The sequence below is a fragment of the Ambystoma mexicanum genome, chromosome 6p (genome assembly GCF_040938575.1).
Source record: "Ambystoma mexicanum isolate Mex_15411 chromosome 6p, UKY_AmexF1_1, whole genome shotgun sequence".
Taxonomy (NCBI): Eukaryota; Metazoa; Chordata; class Amphibia; order Caudata; family Ambystomatidae; genus Ambystoma; species Ambystoma mexicanum.
This window is the reverse complement of record NC_090935.1, coordinates 309,337,162-309,359,893: the sequence shown is the minus strand read 5'-3', so window position 1 is coordinate 309,359,893 and position 22,732 is coordinate 309,337,162. Positions and strand designations below refer to the sequence as shown.

At 45.2% G+C, this 22,732-nt stretch overlaps 1 protein-coding gene across 4 annotated transcripts in view; it reads right to left on the bottom strand.

The window, feature by feature from the left end:
* Positions 1–22,732, bottom strand: part of MALT1 (MALT1 paracaspase) — a 1,429,839-nt gene that overhangs the window by 118,564 nt on the left and 1,288,543 nt on the right. For all 4 annotated transcript variants that reach the window (XM_069627057.1, XM_069627059.1, XM_069627058.1 and 1 more), the window contains one exon: positions 1,478–1,635. In XM_069627057.1, the coding sequence (XP_069483158.1) occupies positions 1,478–1,635 (158 nt within the window). The remainder of the gene's footprint in view (positions 1–1,477; positions 1,636–22,732) is intronic.

The window sequence follows — 22,732 nt, the reverse complement described above, 5'->3', positions numbered from 1 at the left end:
TGCTGCAAATCAGCATGTCGCTCCAGCAGGTCCATGTTTGCAGCAATGAATGGTAGCATGGATGTGTTGGTAAGTGTTTTTGGGAATGGTGTGGCCCTTTAGTAGTCTTCCTGTGTGCATGTTGTGCACTTAGGTGGATTGGGTGAACCTGTGACCTGTTTGACATCACCTGTGTCCATTTATCAGCTGCTCTGAAGTGATGATATCACGGTTTGAGATTTGCCCGTAATACCGGCTAATTATTGGCAGTATTATCGGTAAATCCATAATTATACTTCGCCGATATCACCACTGTGTCGGTAGTACTGGCGCAGGGGTTTTGGTCATCCGGTAATCCGTTGCTGGTATTACCAGCAACAGTAATTCCAGAAGGTCCATTTTCTGAGCCAGTCAGACTTGGAATTCTATACATAAGAGATAATGGAAATGATGGGCTCCATGGCTAAACTACTGCTTTGGATGAGGAGTACTGCCAACTCGTGATGATATTTTAGAATGCAAAATGATGTCCAAGTAGAATGTGTCGTTCAGTCTAGTAACCCATTGATTACGCTCTAGCATCTGAGAAGGGTTGGAAGATCCTACCCCTTCCTAACAACGGAGCTCAGTGCAGATCTAAGCCCTTGCATAATATCCAGTTCTGCTCATCTCTGTCACAATATCAGTCACTGTGTTCATGCTGGTGACCAATTGTATTGAATTCTATCTAATTGCATCTTAATCTCAGACCGAAAAGGCAGGCATAGGGCACTTGTTGGGACAAGACAGCAGAACATATGGAGCTAGGTCTCGAAATTGAGATTGGAAAAGCAGGAGCCAAAAGCAGCTCCGGGTATCCATCATTAACCAGTGACCAGGTGCTACCAAAGGGAAACAAGGAGCTATTGCATTCATTGCGTCCTACAAATCTAACTTCCACATAAAATGGAACAATCCCATTGTATCTATTATTTATGACCCTTTATGTTTTAGATGTTGTATATATGTTTCATAATGTTTATTTAAAGATGATCCCAAACACACGGTGTTAAATTCACATAGGTGTGTTTGTTTGGCATCAGTTGGTCAAAAGTAGCTCCTGGCAGTGATTGGTGTCAAGCTAACACGGCTCGTCTAAGCTACAAGCAGAAATTAATAGCTCCCAGTTCCCTTCAATTACGAACCCTGTGGAGACCTACACAACAAGCATGTCAAGCATTTTATGGTACAAATAATGCGATTGCCAGTTTACACACATGGGGAATATGTAGGGCTTGAAAGACTAGTGTTTTATTGAAGAGCACAAAACACATCTTTTTATGAAAAATGTAAAAAGATAAAAAGAAAATCAAAGATTGCATCCCACATACCACTCTATCTTCTCAAAGAGAGGTGCAAAACACTGTAGCCATTTTATGGAGACATTTGAAAGGTGACATTTTTCGAAAGCATGTTACAGAAAAACAGAACATGAGAATAGAAATAATGTATAGCTTACCAGTGGGAAGTCAGTGACGTAAGCCTCACAAAGTACTATTTCTGGAGGTTTCTGCACTATTCTTGTGTATATAATCATCACGTTAGAAAATTCTGCTGCAAATCCAAGTTGAATCTGTGCACCACAGTCAAATTCAAAGCACATGCTTTCGGGAAGCTCTGCAAAGAAGTAGTTTGAAGCTATATTAATGTGCAAATAGTTCACTTTTACACAGTCTTTCATTGGCGTTGCCCTCTAAAAATATCACAAAAATAAAGAAAAACACATACTGTGTTGCATATTCATAAACTGGGGATGTGCTCCAGTGACCATCAGGAACCCATTTGGATAACCAGGATGATGACTGGTGACTCAGTTCAATGAAGTGGTGACAATATTATATATACATACATTGCTAAGAGTTGACTAATCATTAATATTATCTAGGTGGCATTTACTCTGCCTGAGGCTGGGGTGTGCTGCATGTGTGGAGTCAAAATGATGCATAACCACATGCAGTAGTGACATGATGCAGCTTCATGTTCGGTGCATGTAGTTTTGCTTGACATTACATGTAGGTACACCGTTACATTTGGTTGAAATTGTGGTTACATCCGGTTGAAATTGTGGTTACATTTGGTTGAAATTGTGGGACCTGAATTGTTTTTGAAAAGTACCGATATTTGTACAGTATTTAATGGATTTGATGTGAAACTATATTGCATAATTATAAGACAGAGCATTACAAGGTTCAGAAGAGCAGAGCACACCAGCTTATGCTCAGTTCAGAGTATTGGATTCATCATAGATAGTGCTGAGAAACATTGTTTGAGGGTATATTGCAATTAGCCATATGGAAGGTATTTACTGTTTAGAGTATTCCAGAGTCTGGGCTCCTGAACTTCCAAAGACCAAACTATGATTTTAGGATTTAACCAACTGTTGGCGGATCAGTTGACTGTCGGATGAGCATTGGACACTGGCCAGGGTATGGTGATTTTCTGTAGGTTTCCTTCCCCTTTGTATTAGTATGCGTTGTATTGATTTATTTTACAATCTTGCATAGCGCAAGCCTGACCAAACAGCAGCAGGGTGTGCTGAAAAAAAATACAGTCACAAACAAATTAACTAAAATAAAATAATGAGCATTCAAAACTGATTCAAAAATCAAAACGAACAAGACATCAGAAAAAGAGTTGAAGATTGGGAAGTCTAAACATATGAGTTCTGGGCCTCTTGAACCTAATAAGGATAGGGAGTAAACAGATGGAAGAAGCTGTGCATTGTAAGCATGGGGGCAGCCCCAAAAAAGCCAGTGCCAAGAAAGATGCTTGCTTAAAATGAGAAATCGCAAGACAAAAAATGGTCAGTACTTCTAGTGGTCTAGGATCCTCCAGAAGAACAAATTACTTACCCCGGCTGATGTTTTTCTACTGGCCGTTCCTCCCACGGATTCCACATCTTTGATATATGCATATCCTGCTTTGCAGTCTCGGAAATATTTTTGACAACACAGGCATCGAGTCCATGTCCCTGGATGGTTACCATTCCCACATCTGGACGGGATGTCGATGGCAGTTTAAATAGCACGCATTGCGACCATTTGCCTCAATTCTCAAGTTATTCCCTGTTTCTGCACAGGCGAATTGAGGATTAATGACCTGCATGGGCGTTGAAAGAGAGAGTATTAAAAAATGCACCCACAGTCAGAGCACTACAATGGGAGGGCGATGAGGAATCCATGCAAGGAACATCCAGTAGAAAGAACATTCCAGGGGGTAAGTAATTTGTTCTTATATTGGATTGTGTCCTCCCACGGATTCCTCATCTTTGATGGACTCCCATAAGAGCTTTTGGAAACAGAGGTGGAAAAAGTGCATTTTTGTCACTATTGATTGACTTTGTGCAGAACTGCTCTTCCAAAACGAGCGGTTGACCAGACAGAGTGTCTAAACAATAATGCTTCGAGAAAGTGTGTTGTGATGGCCAGTTAGCAGCATTACACATCTCCTGCACTGGAACACCTCTTTGAAGCGCTGAAGTGGTAGCCACTCCCCAGGTGGAATAGGCTCTTAGGTTTTCAGGGACATCCTTTCCCGCAATGGAATAGCACTCTGGCATGCATAGGATGATCCAAGGGGATAAAGTTTGTTTGGCCATGGCTGTGTTCCCTGTATAACCAATAAATAGTTGGCCATCTTGTCTGACATATGCCATCCTATAAATGTAGATGCTAAAAATCCTTGTTGGGTCTAGCCTATGAAGCCTCTCTTCATCCTTAAAAGGGTGAGGAGATGGATACAAATCCAGTAGAATTATTTCACCACCTTGAGAAGGAAGGAGGGACTAAAATACGGTTTACATGACAGGGCTTGTACCCTACTCATTCTACGAGCAGAACTGATAGCTACCAAAAAGATTGTTTTCAAGCTTAATACCCTGAGTGGACAAGAATGGAGAGGTTCAAATGGAGCTCCCATTAAGAAGGTTAATATAAGGTTCAAATTCCAGGAGGGGACCAGAAAGGGGACCGATGGGAACGTATTTGTCAACTGCTTGAAGAATTGAATGACAATTGACATCTTAAAGAGCGTTGCTCTGGCATGCTTTTAAAGATGGCTAATGCCGCCAGGCAACCTTTGACGATAGCATCCTATAGGCCCTGATTGGCTAGGTGCTGCAAAAAGTAAGCATTGTAGGTGTATTGCAAGTAAAAGGATCAATATCTTTAACTCTACACAATCTGCAAAACGTGTTCCAACGACAGCTGTATAGTGCTTTTGTTACTGCTCTTCAGGCCGAAAGCAGCACCTCCATCTCGTCTTACAAGACCTCTCAGAAAGCAGGCATGAAGGTTCATAGTTCTGATTTCTGGGTGAAGAAGAGAGGACCTTCCTCTTGTGAGAGTAGGTCCACTCTCTGGAGGAGGTGGAATGGAGGGCAGATGGACATGTTTAGAAGGTCTGAGTACCACATACTCCTGGCCCAATCCAGAGCAAACAGGATCATGGACTTCCCAAACTTCTTCAACCTCCTCATGACATGAGGAATAACGGGGACTGGCGGGAATGCATGCAAGAGTGGAAATTCCCAGTCCACTATGAACACGTACCCCCAGAACTTCTCTCTGAGGAAATTCCTTGGAGCAGAACAGGTCGCTTTTCCTGTTGAAACTGGACGTGAACAGATCCACTTGGGGCGTTCCCCAAAGGGAGAAGAACTCGAGAAGGACTTCCTGAATTAACTTCCACTTGTGGAAAACCGTGCTTTGCCTGCTCAGAGGGTCCGCTTTTGCATTCTATTCTAGGTGACCAGCTGACAGAGAAATCCTGTTTCATAGTGCCCAAAACCAGAGCTACACCTCCTCTTTTGTTGAGGTAGTGCATGGCCACTGTGTTGTCCATCATTATCAGAACATTGTTTCCCTGTATGGATGGCAAACAGGCCATCAGCGCCAGTCTGATTTCCCTCAGCTTTAAAAAGTGTATGTGTAGTCTGGATTTTGATGGGGACCAAATTCCGCTGATCGTAAGAACACTAATGTGAGCTCTCCAGCCTATGAAGGAAGAATCTGTGACTACTGTTCTCCAGCCAGGGTTACCAAAAAGGTTCCTCTATAATCACATTCTCCTCATAGGCCCAACACAGGAGATCCTGTAATAACCTTATAAAAATAAAGCACTCAAAAGCAGATTATCTTTTGGCAATTATGAATGACACCTACCTTCTCTTCAGTCAGCCTTCTCGGGATATAAGCTAGAGGGAATTACCTGAAAACCCCTCTCAAACCCAGCCAAAAGGCTAGGCTGGAGTGGAATCTCCAGGGGAAACCCCAAGGGAAAAAACCCTGTGATGTGCTGCTGGGGAGCGTGGATTCCTGCAACGACTGCTGAAGGATCACGCCTTTTGGAATGTAGTCTGTAGTCTTATCAGGTAGGATTCTGGGAGAGAAGAGTAGAGGTAAAAGGTAAGTCTGGGTCCAGATTTCCAAGTCAGAAGGAGAGGAGTATAAGAGAAGGAGACTTACCCTGACAGACCTAATCTTTTTTAGGTTTCTGTATTTCTATCTGATGGGAAATGCAGACCTGTAGCCTATTGCCAAATATAACAGATTAGGGAACGTTTTAAGATACAGTTCAGAATGGAAGTCGTAGGAATTGGAATGAATCTTACCCACATGAATTAGCCACAGGGAGGTATGGGTAAGCACAGAATGAGCGGTTAACACAAGTAGAAACCGAAGGCAGAATGTTACGTCCTAATGATCGTTCATACAAAAACAAGATTAGAAGAAAGAGAGACCTCCACGAGAAAGCCGGACTCAATGCTAGAAGGTGAGGAATCACTACCGGTAAACGTAGCTGTGAAAACAGGAAGGTATCGTCTACTCGATCCGGAGGGGAAGGATAGCAATGGAGATTTCTACGAGTTCAGAACAAAGGAAGAAGTAAGTGAAAGTGAAGGTTGGAATCAGTAGTCAATGATAGCTGAATTTAGATAGGTAGGAGAGAGCGAACTCACGATGCGCTGCGCGACTCTAAGGAGAGAAGCAACGCGTAGGACCGAAGCTCCAGCTGCCGGATATTCCTTCCCGTAAATCGGGGGCAGGGTTACCCGTGCGGTCCGGTGAACACGAACAACTGTGCTGCTCGTAGTCTCGGGTACCTCCATGTTGGGAGTCCCGATCCCGAGTCGAACAGCGGGAAGTGAAACCTGGCTACGAGAAGCAGCGGGATCCAAGTGGACAGCTGTAACAGTATGCCACCTCTTAAAGTCACTACCCCCTGGTTTACCAGGTTGATTCTTGTGAAATTGTCTGATTAGTCGTGGGGCATAGATACTGGATTTAGATTCCCAAGTACGATCAGAAGGGGTGTAGCCCTTCCAATCCACTAAGTACTGTAATTTTCCACGGTGAATACGTGAATCACACAAGTCTGAGACTTCGTACTCTGCATTGGTATCAAGAATAACTGGCGGGGGACGAAAAGACACCACCGGATGGAAATTACTTCTAATGTCAGGTTTTAGCTGAGAGACATGGAAGACCGGATGTATCCGTGCCCAGGTCTTGGGAAGTTTCAGCTTAAAGGCTGCAGCTCCTATTGCTGAAATCACCCGAAAAGGGCCAATAAATTTAGGTGAGAATTTGGAAGGTCTAAGATGTCTAGGCAAAAATCGGGAAGATAACCAAACCAGATCTCCAGGTTGTATTACCGGAGCTTTAGATCGGAGGCGATCAGCCATCTTCTTTGTTCTTTCTTGAGCAGTCCTAAGTGCCTGAGAGGCTGCGTGTTGACCCTGGTGTATCTTCTTCAGGAGAACCTTCACGTCCGGACATTTGTCATTCATAACCCTCTTGTCAGGAAATGAGGCAGGGTGAAATCCATAGGAACAAAAGAATGGAGAGGTTTTAATTGCTGAATGGTGTGCATTATTATAAGCGTATTCAGCCACTGGTAACAAACCCAACCAGTTGTCTTGTGCTGCTGATATATAACTCCGAAGGTATCCTTCTAGGGTCTGATTTAGTCTCTCGGTCTGACCATTGGTTTGTGTGTGAAAACCGGAACTTAAAGCCCGGGTGATACCCAAAATTCGACAGACTTGCTTCCAGTATCTGGACGTGTATTGGGAACCTCTATCCGAAATTATAGTCTCTGGTAGGCCATGAAGACAGAAGATACGATAAATGAAGGTTCGAGCCATTTGAGCCGCCGAGGGAAGACCGTCGAATGGGAGAAAATGAGCCAGTTTGGTGAATGAATCAACAACAACCATAATAGTTGAACATCCTTCGGAGATAGGGAGATCCACAATGAAGTCTGTTGAAATGATTTGCCAAGGCCATGTAGGTATTGGCATCTTTACCAGAGTACCAAAGGGTGAATGTCTAGGGCTCTTATTTTGCAGACAAACAGGGCAAGACCTGACGTATGTGAAAATGTCATTCTGCATTAATGGCCACCAAAAGTATCGGGAGATTAATTCGCGGGTATTCACATTACCTCTATGTCCTGCGGATTTTGAGTCGTGGCACATAGTTAGAACCTCCTTTTGTAAGGATTTAGTGGGTACATAGACCTGTTTCCCATGAAAATAGCAACTGTCCTTTTTAGACAGAAGATTCAACTCCTTCTTGGTCAGCCTCTTTAGGACAGAGGGTACAGAACTTAATTACAAGCATTTGAGAAAATCTGTAGATTTATATTTCTTTTCAACGCTCAGGATACCGCGGGGAAAAATAGGTTCTGGTTTGACTGGACATTGAAAAGAGATCTCCTTTCGTGACAAGGCATCCGCTTGCAAATTGTTTCTTCTGGGAATGAAAGAGAATAGGATCCTGAAAGGAGAGAAAAAATGAGCCCATCTGGCCTGACGGCTGCTACAGGTCTGGGCATATTGGAGAATCCTTAAGTTTTGATGGTCGGTACGGACCTCTACAGGAAACTGTGCTCCCAGCAACAAGTGTTTCCACTCCTCGAAAGCCCTTTTGATCGCCAATAGCTCCTTCTCGAGAACGGTATAATTCAATTCTGCTGGAGCGAGGGTTTTGGACAAATATGCAATAGGCCGTTCTAGCCCTTGATCATCTTCTTGTAGGAGAACAGCACCCAAGGCATACTGAGAGGCATCCGTTTCGAGAATGAAACGGCGTGATTGATCAGGTGTCATAAGTATGGGTGCTGATGTGAACCTCTTTTTTAAGGTATCAAAAGCTTTTTGAGTTTCTTCATTCCAGACATATGGAACTCCTTTTTTCAAAAGGTTAGTTAAAGGCTGAGTAAGGGCCGAGAAATTAGGGATAAACCGACGATAAAAATTTGAGAATCCAACGAAACGTTGAATCTCTTTGATAGATTGAGGGTTAGCCCAATTCTGGACTGCCTTAACCTTGTCTGGATCCATTGCGATACATTGTGCCGAAAGGATATAACCCAGATAGGTCACCTGGGACTGATGAAAGAAGCATTTCTCCAAATTGCAGAATAAGTAATTGCACTGGATTCTGTATAATACCTCTCGGACATGGGTTTGATGTTCAGAGGAATCCTTAGAAAAGATCAGGATATCATCCAGGTAGACGACGACAGTGTGTAATAGTAGATCGGAAAATAGGTGGTCCATAAGTCGCTGGAAGACGGCCGGGGCATTGGCCAATCCAAAAGGCCTTACTTGGTATTGAAAATGGCCAAAAGGTGTCCGGAAAGCCGTCTTCCATTCGTCTCCCTTTCTAATCCTGATCAGATGATAAGCGCCCCTTAAATCCAGCTTTGTATAAATGCGGGCTCCTTTGACAGCCTCTAAGATATCAGGAATTAAAGGCATCGGATATCTGTCTGGAATAGTGATCTTGTTCAATCCCCTGAAATCTATACAGGGTCTGAGTTCAGAAGTATTCTTCTTGGGCACAAAGAATAGAGAAGCGGCCGCTGGAGATGTAGATTCGGTAATGAGTCCGTTTCGTAAATTGAGGTCGAGGTATTCCCTAAGAGCAACCTTCTCGGAAGAGGAAAGTATGTACATCCTTCCGAAGGGTAAAGGCTGGTCTGGGATCAGATCAATTACACAATCATCTCTGCGATGAGGGGGAAGTAAAGAGTAATCGGAGGAGGAGAAGACCTCAGAAAATTCTTTGTACTCGAGAAGAAGACCGATTACAGAACCGATAATTGTGACTTGTCTGTTATCCTCTAGTCGTGGATGACATATCGTGCTAGTTCTTCCCAGACAGTTATGGAGGCAAAACTCAGAACCCAAAAAGAGTGAACCTGCTGCCCAATTAATATAGGGATTATGTCTCCGTAACCAAGGCAGTCCTAGGATAACAGGGTAATGAGCAGTTCGTATCACATCCATGGTAATAACTTCCTCGTGTGTAGAGATAGACATAGCTAACGGACTGGTTTGGTTGACAATTGGCCCGGAGGTTAGAGGACTACCATCTACACTCTCCACCGGGATAGCTTCGTCTTTTGAAACTAAAGGTAACTGATGTTGTCTAGACTAAATTTCATCAACAAAGTTTCCGGCTGCGCCACTGTCTATAAGTGCCGGAATCTCGGTCATCTTCTCGGTACCAAATGAGAAAGTGATATGTAGAACCAACATTAGAGAGTGAGAATGCTGGCTCCCTTGTGAAGCTGGCATGTTCAAAGAGGAACCTAAAGACACATTAGGATCCCGGAACGCGGTTCCTCCTACGACCGGGAGTTGACGTTTCCCGACCGCCTTGGGGGAGTGATAGGACACTCCTGGACCGTGTGGGTATTCAAGCCACAATATATACACAATCCCTGAGTTCTTCTACGGGATCTCTCTTCAGGAGATAAAGGCCCTCGGGTGGCTGACCCCAACTGCATAGGTTCTTCATTAGAGCTTCCTCTTTGTGTAGAAGGGGCAGAGGAAAATGAACGAGTAGTGGGCTTTCCTTTGCGCCGTTCACTGCTCCGTTCCTGTATCCTATAGTCAATCTGCATGACTAAAGTGATAAATTCTGTCAATGACATGGGGCGTGGCACCCTAGACACTTCATCCTTTAGATCCTCAGATAAACCTCTCTGAAAAAGAGTAACCTGGGCATCATCTGACCAAGTAGATTCGCTGGCAATCTGTTTGAATCTAGTGATGTAGGTCAAGATGTCCTGATTACCTTGTCTGAGATCTAGTAGTTGTTCTTGAGCTGCTATTCGAATCCCCTGCCTGCCAAACGTAGATCTGATGCTATTACAGAAGGCAGTATGCAAGTCTAATATGGCGTTATTGGTTGTGACCAAAGGAGTTGCCCAAGCTAAAGCAGGTCCCACCATCTGCGAAATCATATAACCTACTCTGTCCCGATCGGTATGAAAGAAGGATGCTTTAAAAGCGAATTGGACTGTGCAGGCATCTAGAAATTCCTTTATTTTATGAGGATTGCCATCGAATTGACCCCCTGGAAGCAGACCAGGGGGATCTTCTGAGCAATGAGGAACCCTGCACGCTGTTGCCTGTTGGGAAGCCAACTGCGCAGTCTGTTGCTGAGACTGCTTTTGAGCTTGCCGAAGATTAGCATTCTCTTGTTTCAGATTTTGCACCTCTGAAGTCAGAGATTGCACACCAGCTATAAGTTGCTGGATCTGTTGATCCATCACGGAGGTAGTCCTTCACAAATGCCAGAGATAAGGATGATTCTCAAGGTCAGCTAGGCGTTGCTTACTGTAATAACCTTGTAAAAATAAAGCACTCGAAAGCAGATTATCTTTTGGCAATTGTGAATGACACCTACCTTCTCTTCAGTCAGCCTTCTCGGAATAGAAGCTAGAGGGAATTACCTGAAAACCCCTCTCAAACCCAGCCAAAAGCCTAGGCTGGAGTGGAATCTCCAGGGGAAACCCCAAAGGGAAAAAACCCTGTGATGTGCTGCTGGGGAGCGTGGATTCCTGCAACGACTGCTGAAGGATGACGCCTTTTGGAATGTAGTCTGTAGTCTTATCAGGTAGGATTCTGGGTGAGAAGAGTAGAGGTAAAAGGTAAGTCTGGGTCCAGATTTCCAATTCAGAAGGAGAGGAGTATAAGAGAAGGAGACTTACCCTGACAGACCTAATCTTTTTTAGGCTTCTGTATTTCTATCTGATGGGAAATGCAGACCTGTAGCCTATTGCCAAATATAACAGATTAGGGAACGTTTTAAGATGCAGTTCAGAATGGAAGTCGTAGGAATTGGAATGAATCTTACCCACAGGAATTAGCCCCAGGAAGGTATGGGTAATCACAGAATGAGAGGCTAACACAAGTAGAAAGCGAAGGCAGAATGTTGCGTCCTAATGGGCGTTCATACAAAAACAAGATTAGAAGAAAGAGAGACCTCCACGAGAAAGCCGGACTCAATGCTAGAAGGTGAGGAATCACTACCGGTAAACGTAGCTGTGAAAACAGGAAGGTATCGTCTACTCGATCCGGAGGGGAAGGATAGCAATGGAGATTTCTACGAGTTCAGAACAAAGGAAGAAGTAAGTGAAAGTGAAGGAATCAGTAGTCAATGATAGCTGAATTTAGATAGGTAGGAGAGAGCGAACTCACGATGCGCAGCGCGACTAAGGAGAGAAGCAACGCGTAGGACCAAAGCTCCAGCTGCCGGATATTCCTTCCCGGAAGTCGGGGCGGGGCTACCCGCGCGGTCCGGTGAACACGAACAACTGGTGTGCTGCTCGCAGTCTCGGGTACTTCCATGTTGGGAGTCCCGATCCTGAGTCGAACAGCGGGAAGTGAAACCTGGCGACGAGAAGCAGCGGGATCCAAGTGGACAGCTGTAACAGATCCTGAGCGACCTTGCTCGGGACCGGAAGAAGGTCCGTTATTTTGTCTGAGACTTGTGATTTGGGATCTAAAGTCCCACTTTGGGACCTCATCCTTAGATGTGCTTCTGATACCACGAAAATACAGGATGCCATGAGGCCCAACAACCTCAGTAAATTGAATGCTGGTAGATGTTGGGCGTTCTGAAATCTCTTAACCATCTGCAAGATATGTTGAGCCCTCAACTCGGGAGGCAGCGCCTTCCCTAAGGAAGAGTCGAGGACTTCTCCAATGAATTACAGCTTTTGGGAAGGTGAGTGATATGATAGGATAGGTTATTTATAATATGCTTAATACCCAGAGGTTTCTAAGCGTGGACCTGGGAATCGAACCTGTGTTGCTCCGTGTCGTCTTACTTCCAAGGTGAGCACGTTGCCCCTGAGCTATCCTCCCGAGACTCTGCTCCTTAGAGCGGAGGTGAGCCTGAAAGGCAGTACTCGAAACTGATAATGAGAACTGCCTATGGCGACCCTCAGGTACTTTCTGTGCTTGGGATGTGTAGGCACATGAAAGTAAGCATCCTGAAGACTGAGTGACACCATCCAATCGTGGAGCTGAAGGGCCTGGAGGATCTGCAAAAGAGTGACCATCTTGAATCTCTTCTTCCTGAAGCACTTGTTCAAGCGTCTCGGGTCCAAGATGGGTCGCACTCCTCTATCTTTCTTGGAAACCAGAAAAAAAGGTGGCATACCCACACTGGTGTTGTTCCACTACAGGTACCCTTTCCACAGTACCTTTCTCCAACAGGGAAAGAATCTTCCATACAATCAGTGGATCTGGTTCAGAAAAGATTGCTCGTTCGCAGGAAAATCCAGAAGTCTTTTTATAAATGGGAGACTATACCCTTGAGCCACTATGTGAAGGGCCCATCCATCTGAAGCAAGAATAACATGAGAAGTGATAACTGAAGAAAAACATGATTGTGAAACACAATAGATATGGAATTTAAGGTTAAGATTGGAATCAAGAGTGAAACCTAAATATTTTACAGAGCCCACAAGTAGTAGGAGAGAGTGAAGCGAAGCTCTCTTGAGGATGTGCAAGTGAAGTGGAAGCAGAAGAAACTAGAAGAAATTCACTTCTAGTAGGGATCAGTTTCAAAGACAGCAAAGACATCTACTTCTGTATGGCACCAAGAAAGTCACTTAAGCGGATGTTGGCAGCTGAAAATGAGAGCCTAAGATTGGTTTTAGTGTTGTCTATGGTCTATCGCAGACACTAGATTTCCCATATCTTTCATTTAGATCTTAAACAACATGGGAGATAGGCTCAAACCCTGGAAGACCCCACATTGCATAGAAATGGAGCAGATCTGTCCAGTCTAACCTTAACAATTTGAATGATTTTACAAGAAGCTGACGTTACCTAGAACAGAACAAGCACTGCAGCAGCATGTGTGAAGTAGATAGGATGTTGATCAACACCTCAAGACTGACCTAAAACCCATCTACCGAACAGAAAAAGCAGGCAACCCACACTGGAATCCAGCATGTGCATGTCATGTAACACCTGAAAAATCATTATGCTACACAGTGATGGAAGCATTATTGACAGTCCCGCTAAAACAGAGGTTGTGAGTAAGTGATGGAAGAGCAGAACCACAGCACACTCGCAAAGGAATTTTCACAACAAAGGCAAGGATGTGATGGGACAGTAATTGCCATTGTCAAGGGGGTGAAGATCATGCTTTTTTTATTAACAGGGTACTTGGCCAACATATAGTATTTCAGGAATAAAAGAGTAACTAAAGTATTTCCTGCCAAAAAAAGCATTGACTAAATTAACCCAAAGAAAAGAAACAGAATGAGGAATATAATTGTTTAGATATGCAGGAAGAGTATTATAATTGCAAGTAGTTGCTTTCCGAGAAATAACTACTAAAATGGAAATAATGGATTTGAGAATCTTTGAGGCAATATGATCTTGAATGTTTTGAACCAAATCAATAAAATGAGAATTGAAAATGTGAGCTTGCTCAGTGGAAAACAAAGAAGTCACAGTAAATGTAGGAGTCACTGGCCTCAGAGTAGCGTGGTAAAAACGGGGTCATTACCGGCATGGAGGTACGAGCAGGTCCGTGCTTGTATGACGCCGCTAATAGCGGGTGATTACAAGTGCGCAAGCACGCGCGAACCCCCATGCCGGTAATGGCCATACTGGCATGCCGCTAAAGGCCCTCCAACCCCCCGATAGCACCATCACGGAACCCGCCGATGCCGCCTCCACCTAGGAGGAACCCCTTAATATCGACGCGGTAATAACAACATGCTAATACCGGGCTTGTAATACCGGACCCGGAAGTAACGTCATCGCGTCTGAAAGGGAAATGGGACGGCCGCCATCTTTAAAAACACAATCCATTGCAATCCTCCCAAACCACCAGTTGTTTCCAGGAGAGACCAGTGGCAATCCTTACACCATGTCGAAGGCAACCCGGAAAAGTACCCCCCCACCTGCGCAAAAAGCGCTTTTTTGATGCAGAACTGAACATGCTGGCAGACACCCTTGCCGCACATGCTGATGTGATAAAAGAGCAGAACCTGAAGCGTGAGGCGCAGCTGCGCAAGGAGGAGATCTGGCAGGAGGTAGCCTGCAAGGTCTCCACTGTTGGAACCACCCCACGGACAGTGAAGGATTGCAAGAAGAGGTGGGATGACCTCCGCCTCAGGGTTTGAAATATCCTGTCAAGGAACAGGAGGAAGGCCATGGCTACAGGCGGGGGTCCCCACTCTCCTGTCAAACTGACCACCTGGGAGGAGACGGCAAGCACGTTCATCAATATGGAGTCCATCGAGGGATTTGGGGAGATGGAGACGGGTGCGGCAACATCTGCAGATGGAGGTGAGTGACCCTGCAGATCCCTGTAGGGGAAACCATGACGTCGCACAAGTGATGTGGAAGAGAGTCTAGGCAAGGCAATGCATGTCCCAACACACACATCAACATATTCTTGTCCAGATGGAGGGCCAAACCCTGCCACACTGAAATGCATGCTGAGTGCCAATCCAATTACCAACACACAGCCAACACACACGGACCGTGCCCATGTAATACATCACACAAACCCCAATGCAACGGCATGCCACCTGCCATGCAGCAAATGCAGCAAATGCCGAAATGCCCCCTTCATGCTACCCTTTGTGACACACCTGTAAGATATGAATGAATGATAAATGAAATACTCCACAGCACCCTATTATGCATCTAGCATGCAACACCATCACTGATACGCTACATCTCTTCTACCCCCCACAGGCACCGATGGAGAAGATGGCAGCCAGTATCCCACCACAGGGCATCCACGTCCCGGCCAATGACAATGGCCAACAACAACACCACCTCCGGGCAGCCTCACAGCCCACTCCAACACCCAGTGCGCCTGACACCGTGGACACTGAGCTGCCTACACCCACACCAGTGGAAGGCGAGGCCATAGAACCACTCACCAACCCCGATGAAGCAGTGGAGGAGCATGTGGACCAGGAAGGACTGACGCATGTGGCATGTCCACACTCCCCAACCCCTGGGGCCACCCTCCACCCCACATTCAGACCTCACCCACCTGCAGCAGTGCGGATCCCTGCCTGCATGATTCAGACCTGAGAAGCATCCACGAGGACAGCACTGCCATTGCAGCCCCCATCACAGCACCCTCGACCACTGCTGCTCCCACCATCAGCCTTGAGGCACGGCTGGCGAGGGTGGAGACCAGAGAGGAGTCTATGTTGGACCTGCTCCGGCAATATATTCCGGATGGGGTGGACACCAGGCGTGGGATAGCCCAGGCCATAGCGGGGACCACAGCCGCCATAGCCACTAACACAGCCGCCATAGCTGCCAACACAGCCGCCGTCAACACCTCGGCATTGTTGATGAGACTGTCTGGGGGCCATCACGCAGGTCCTCACATCCATCCTGCTGCACATGCAGCAGCCACAACCTGCACCAGGCGTGCAAATGACCACAGCTTCCTCCCCATCCACCACACCCACTTCCTCTGCCCCCACTTCCTCTGGACCCTCCAGCCCTGTGCGTCAAACATGACGGAGTACGAGGCACACTGAAATGCTGCCCCCGGACAGCAAGAAGTCCCGCAAATAGTGTGGGAGAACTATGGGAGTGGATAAAATGGGGTTGGTGGTGATTGGGAGTATTAGAGATATTACATTGGGGTGTTTTGTGAGTTCACTGGGGGGTTTTGTGAGTTCACTGGGGGGTTTTGGGAGTTAACTGGGGGGTTTTGGGAGTTAACTGGGGGGTTTTTGGAGTTAACTGGGGGTTAGGGGTGGGCGGGTTGCACTTTCTTCAGTTGATATAAATACACCCGTTGTGTTAAAAAATTGCAATGGCTGGACATTCATCTTTTCGTGTGTATCAATTTAATGTATGACGGTGTACAGTGGCCAACTCCCCAGATTCCCTGTTTGCGTGTTCACATGGACACAGTGTACAATGTGTCACTGACACATATCTATCAAGGTCCCTGTGTGTCAGAATTATTTGTGAATCAGTGATTGACGTACTGCAAGGCCATCCTGTGCATCACGTACTGGCAGGGGTGCTGCTTCTACTCCATCTTCATCCTCATCATCCTCACCCGGTGCATGCATGTCAATGTCAGGTGGCAGTGGTACATTTCTCCGGACGCACATGTTGTGCAGCATGACACAGGCCATGGTTATCTTTGCCACCTTCTCAGGGCCATGAAGGAGTGCTCCACCAGGGAACCGCGCCTTCAACAGGCCAAAGGTCTGCTCAATCACGACAAGGGTACGGGTATGAACCAGATTGTACTCCTCTTCATTGCTGTTCCGTGGGTCCCGCACAGGGGTAAATAGCCACGGCTTCAAGGGATATCCTCCATCACCTGCAAGAGAATACACATAGGCCTATGTGAGTCACTCTGAGCTGCCACCTTCAGGATACACAGTCATGGGCACAGCTATTTGCTGTGGACCTGCACATGTCCCTGTAAGTATGCACCAATATTGTTTGGATGCATTCGATACTGGTAAATGGTGAGGTAGTCTGGATGGCTTTGAATAGATGATGCAGGGTGAAATAATGCATGCTGAGGCGGATGTACTGTGGTTGTACGACAATGTTTCACCTCCCATTTTTGCTGTGTATACTACACTGTGCATGGTCACAATAGCCACTTTGGCACAGTTGCGATCCTGCTTAGTCATGCATTGTTTGACATACACATGGTGGCCAGGTTGCGCGTCTTACATGTGGTCATTAATATTCGTTAATGGTCAGATGTGTGCCAGTGATATGTCATGTTGGGGTTGGGGGGGTCAGGTCAGGAGTCATTAGCTCTGCGTGCATTCTCCACTGACCGACCATTCCCACCCAGGTGGAGTATGCATACCCCCATTCCCACCCATGTGGAGTATGCATCCCCCCATTCCCACCCAGGTGGAGAATGCATCTCCCCCCTTCCCACCCAGGTGGAGTATGCATCCCCCGCCCATTCCCACCCAGGTGGAGTATGCATCCCTCCCTACCCCCATTCCCACCCAGGTGGAGTATGCATCCCTCCCCATTCCCACCCAGGTGCAGTATTCATCCCAACACATAACTACCCCGATGCACTGCCATGGGCCAGTCAGGCAACTCACCAAGCAGCCAGGCACGTGGTCCAGCATGTCGCTCCATGTGACGGGGTAGCGTGGAGTTACGCAGCACCATGGCATCATGTGTTGATCTGGGAAATCGGGCACAGCAATGTGTGATGATCTTGCTGGAGTCAGATACCATCTGCACATTGATGGAGTGGTATAGCTTGCGATTGCGGTACACTGCCTCTACGGCATGGGGGACTACCAATTCTACATGGGTGCAGTCCATGGCACCAACACAATTGGGCATGTCTGCCAGTGCATGGAAACCTACTTTGGTGTCGGCTATCTCATGGCTAGTCCGTGGTAGGGATATGTGGGTGCTAGCATGCTTCAGGAGGGCATCCAGCACTTGGGTTAGCATGCGTGAAAATAGTGGTTGTGAAATGCCATGCAGCTAGGCCACTGTGTGCTGGTAGGTGCCTGTGGCCAGGAAGTGGAGCACAGACACCACCTTTAGTAGCGGGGGGATGGCAGTGCGTATTTCTATGAGGCTGGCAATGTCGTTGCCTATCATGTCCACTTTGGTGGTGATGGTGTCCCGGTCCAACCGGTACAGGGTGTGGATCTGGTCAGGGGTTAGATTGAATGGGCTGGGTCTGATGCGAGGTATTGGTGGCTGCCTACGAGGTACTACTGGCTGCACTGGTGGTAATTGCTGGGCCTGTCTCACCATCTTTCTCCTCCTGCGTCTCCTCTGTGCTGCTGTAGTTGTTGTTGTAGTTGCTATTGTTGCTGTAGTTGTAGCAGTATAGGCATGTCCTTCAGCACCATGATTGCAACAGCTAGTGGTATCATTTTGGTGTAGGAAGGGGTGTGGTGTGTGGGTGTATTCCTTTTATACTGGGCCAGACTCCATTAAGTCCACCTGTTGTGATTGTGTGCACCTGTGGCAGTTGGCTTGATTGCTGACTGCTGTTTGCAGGTGGTCCGCGATGCCTTCAGGATGCCAGTATTTGCATGCCCGCGTGGGTTGTGATGTCCTCCTATTACCGGCATGCCAGTATTTACTCCCCGAAAGGGCGCGTGTATGCGCCCATGCCAGTATGAGGGGGCACGGTACGGGCGGTGCCGGTATTGATGGGTTATCGGGTCGTAATGCCCAGGACCTGTTAACGATGCCGCTATTACCATTCCGCCTTCCTTTTTTCATTACCTCCATTCTCGTAATGAGGCCCATAGTGTTTGAAAGTGAATAGGGTTGGTTAATCTCATTGGTAATATAAGTATCTGGATGTAAAAATGTTGCTGCAAGTATATGTGCTGTATATGGCAAATGTGAAGTGCGAAGTTGTTGAAGAAGATCGTGTCTTAAAGCACTGTTTTTTCCAGGCATCTTTGGATCTAGGTTGTGTGCTATACCAAGGAGCAGAAGGGATTGATAAGGTTTAACTAAACATTTGGGTGTAATTTAACGATCGATCATAGAGGAGAGAATGCTACATAGGTTAACAATAGTAGACTCTGAGAAACAAGATTCTGGGTATATTGATGAAAATGATGCTGAAAAGAAGCAGATATACTGTTTTTGTAGGAGCTAACAGGTGCAGATTTAATGGGTGCAGGGGGCAAGAACAGAAGCTCTAACCAATAAAACGTGATAGAATAGTCAAAAGAAAGTGTTGATTTACCAGAAATGAGCAAGTCCAAAATATTGCCTTAAGAATGTGTGGAACACAGAACAAACTGTGAAAATTAAAAGTAGTTAAAGTATCCAAAAAATCTGAATATAAGGCACCAGAAGTCGAATGTCAATCTTAATTATAATCACCTAAAAAGATAATGCTATAATGAGAAATTGACTTACTGACTACAAAGTTGTAAATAGTCTCAATAGTGATTTTTTTTCGATCCAGGCGGAGGAACATGAAAAAAGGAAGATAATTATAGCTGTAAAGAACAAGAAAAATATCTTTGGGAAGAACAAACAGCAGTATGTAGAAGGTTAGGATTAGGTAAGGTGACCCAACTGGATAGTGGATCAGCTGCAAGGAAGGGGCAAATCTAAAATAGGATCTGATGTAGGCTTAAGCTAGATTTCAGTAATACAGAAAATGTCAAGTTGGTGGTTTAAACTAAGACTGTGTATGGCTAAACCATGAACAACAACAGAACAACCATTAGTTAACATTTGTGTAGAGCTAGACTAACACCATTTACAAAATGTGACTTACAGCATATGGTTGTGCATGCAGGTCGTTTTAAACCACCTGAATGCTTACATAGGAATGGTGAGAAATCCATACAGGTGTTTGTGGGAATAAAAAGCCAATCGTAAAGATGTTAACTGCAGCAAATCAAAGTCGAGTCGAGCAGGAAAAATACCATTTGCCAAAGAATCCAGACGGAGAAAGTATCCATCAATGAAATAAGAGGAATGGAACATGCAGACCCATGTTAACACAGGACACATGCCAAGGATATTTCCAGTTAAAGGAGGATATATCCTAGGTGGGTGTATGACAAGGCAGTCAGGTGGTGTAAAACCAGAGGGAAGGCTCCAACTCTAATGGGAAATGGAGAATAAAGTATACACGTAAAGAGTGAACCCATTAGGAATTATTATGAAAATATTTAGGTCATTAACTCAAATAAAATTTCACATAGGAGGAGAGGACTAAATCTAATTATTTAAGAGTTGCCAACAGTTGGCTTGAATAGTATACTTGATCTGTTGCAATGGAAATATAATATACAGTAAACGGGAATGATTGGCATAGGAGCAAATTCAAAGAGAATCGATGAATGATTTACTTTATGTACACACAGTAGGCAAACAAAAAAAACAAATGCATCGTAAATACAAGACCTGAACAATTCAGTCTAAAAAGGAAATGGATTAATAAAATATTACGGTCATGAACACATAAAAAACAAGCAAAAAGACAAATGCATAATAGATACAAGACCTAAGCAGTATGGTCTGGAAACCGGAGAAAATGGTTAGTGAAGTATACAAAGGGTCTACGCCTGGATACAGAATTCACAAAGGCATTTCGACAGCATGAAGAACGCCAGGGGGAAACAATTTGCATGGGCATTTCTGCTGGTGTAGAAAATTAAAGGACGCCTTCTTCAGGACCTCAAACAGTTTGGTACCTTGTCAAATCAAGCAAAAACATCACTCACATAGTGATAGACTAAAACATGCATAAATGTTGCAAATTATTACAAAAAGCCAAAGGCACAGAGCAACCGTAAAAAAATCTATCACCGCTAGTGTGAAAGAAAAAACACATTGCATGTTACCACAGGCCCCCATGAATAGTACACACCAACTATTGAGGAAAAAGAAGTTTAAGTCAAATAATGACTGACTAACACCAACCTATGACAAGGGAATAGCGACTGGTCAGTGGTAAAGGCTATAGAAGCTGACCAGACCAGACCAGTGGTGCTTCAGAACTCGGAATGCCATATAGCCTAGAAAAGGGAGAGAAAAGAGAGAAAAGAGAAACAACCAGTCCATCTGATTTAAAAGGAGATGAAATGGTAGCAGAGGAGAGGAATACACTCTTACCGCTACTTAGCAAGTCTAATTATGTAGACAAAAACAGTGTTAGGTAGAGTCAGCTTGAGCTGATGGCTGGCTAAATGAAGGTAGTGGACCTCCACTCTGAATCGTAGCTCGAATGTGCTACCGGGCCAAAGAGGCTAGATCTGGACTGGAGGCAAAAAAGGGGGAGACAAAAATGGAAATGGATGCAAATGAATGCTGCTGCGGCTGGCATAGACGAATAGACATTCACTCGTCTGTCACGTAATAGCTTAGTAGCCTCCTGAGAAACTAGGCTGTGGCAAGACCTACATGTGCCCGTGAGCTAGAGAATATAGTAAATTTACCAAAGGTCGCCGTCCTAATGTTCGCCATATCAAGTCCCTTTTTGCAAATGCGATTACATTAAGGCAAGCCGGGTCAGAGCGCAGAGGCACTGCTAGCCGCCATGGAACATATGGCGCCTACTTTTGTCAGTCCTGTGACGTGTCAGTAATAGAGATAGTAGGTGGACTCTGTGTAAACAAGTCCCTCGCCTGGGAAATAAAATGCAAATGTGAGCGCTATGTTGGAATACGTCTGGGTCAGTAGTTGATCCATAGTAGGCAACTTATCAAGGTTGCTGTCTTGGTGATCACCATAGCAAGTCCCTTATTACATGAAGCCAAACCGGGTGTTAGCACAGGGACACCACTGGCCACCATGGACTAAATGGAGCCTACTGCTGTCAGTCTTGTGGCGTGTCTGAAATGGAGATAGTAAGCGGACTCAGTGTAAACAAGTCCCTCATCTGAAAACTACAAAACAAATGTGAGCGCCATGTTGGAATAGGTCTGGGTTAGTCTGTGATCCATAGTAGGCCAGTTACCACGAAGGCATGGTATCATTGAGCCCATCATCTATCGTATTGAGCCTGAAAATCCATCTTGTTTCTTTGATGGACAAAAGTCTGTGTGGGTTAGAAGCATTTTTAACTATGTCAAGGACCCACCAGAGAATTTCATCGGCTTTGTGGCCATATTCCATTTATTGGCCCACATCGGGGCCTGTACCATTACAGCATTGAATACGTGACCGATGCTCAGTAATTCTTGTGTGAACACATCTAGAAGTTTGACCCACGTAGCGTAAGCCACATGGGTATTGAATACAGTATACTAGCCCCAGTGTCTTGCAGTTGGTGTGTTGGTGAAGTTCCCACACTCTGCCAGAAATGTCAAAATGTTGGATTTTGTTGCAAAATGTACAGATCGAACATGTACCAGACGGGCAGTGTCCTGTGATTGGTCTAAGATTTCAAACTCCAAAGCACACCTAATATGGTTATGCCATATGAGAACCAAAGCCTTGAAAAAGACGGAAAGTCAAAACATGTGTTGGCTGTTCAATCTATGTTGAATTTGGAGTGATTAAACACATACATCAAGAATACCATTAATTTGAATAATCCTTTCAAAAATACTTTGTAACTGCAACTTTTTTTTTGTGTTTTTTTTTATATTTATTGCTTTTAACCTACAGAGGTTTTTACAAAAGAAGCTGAGAGTGACGAAAGAACAAAAGGAGGCAAAGTTTCTCTATTGTCCCTCTGTCATTCAGAGACGTTCAAAGATACAGTTCAAGATTTTTGCTGTGGCTGTTACCCAAGATGTTTTCTTTCCTCCTATCAGACGAGACCACCAAAGATCTTCGTGGTGTATGTACAATGAGGCGAAGATTTTTTCCAAGTAAGGTCCTCTGATATGATCAACAGCTGGGCATAGTAGTAGAAGGTGTCGGACAGTCTCCACCGCGGATTGATTTTTGCAGAATCTGCAA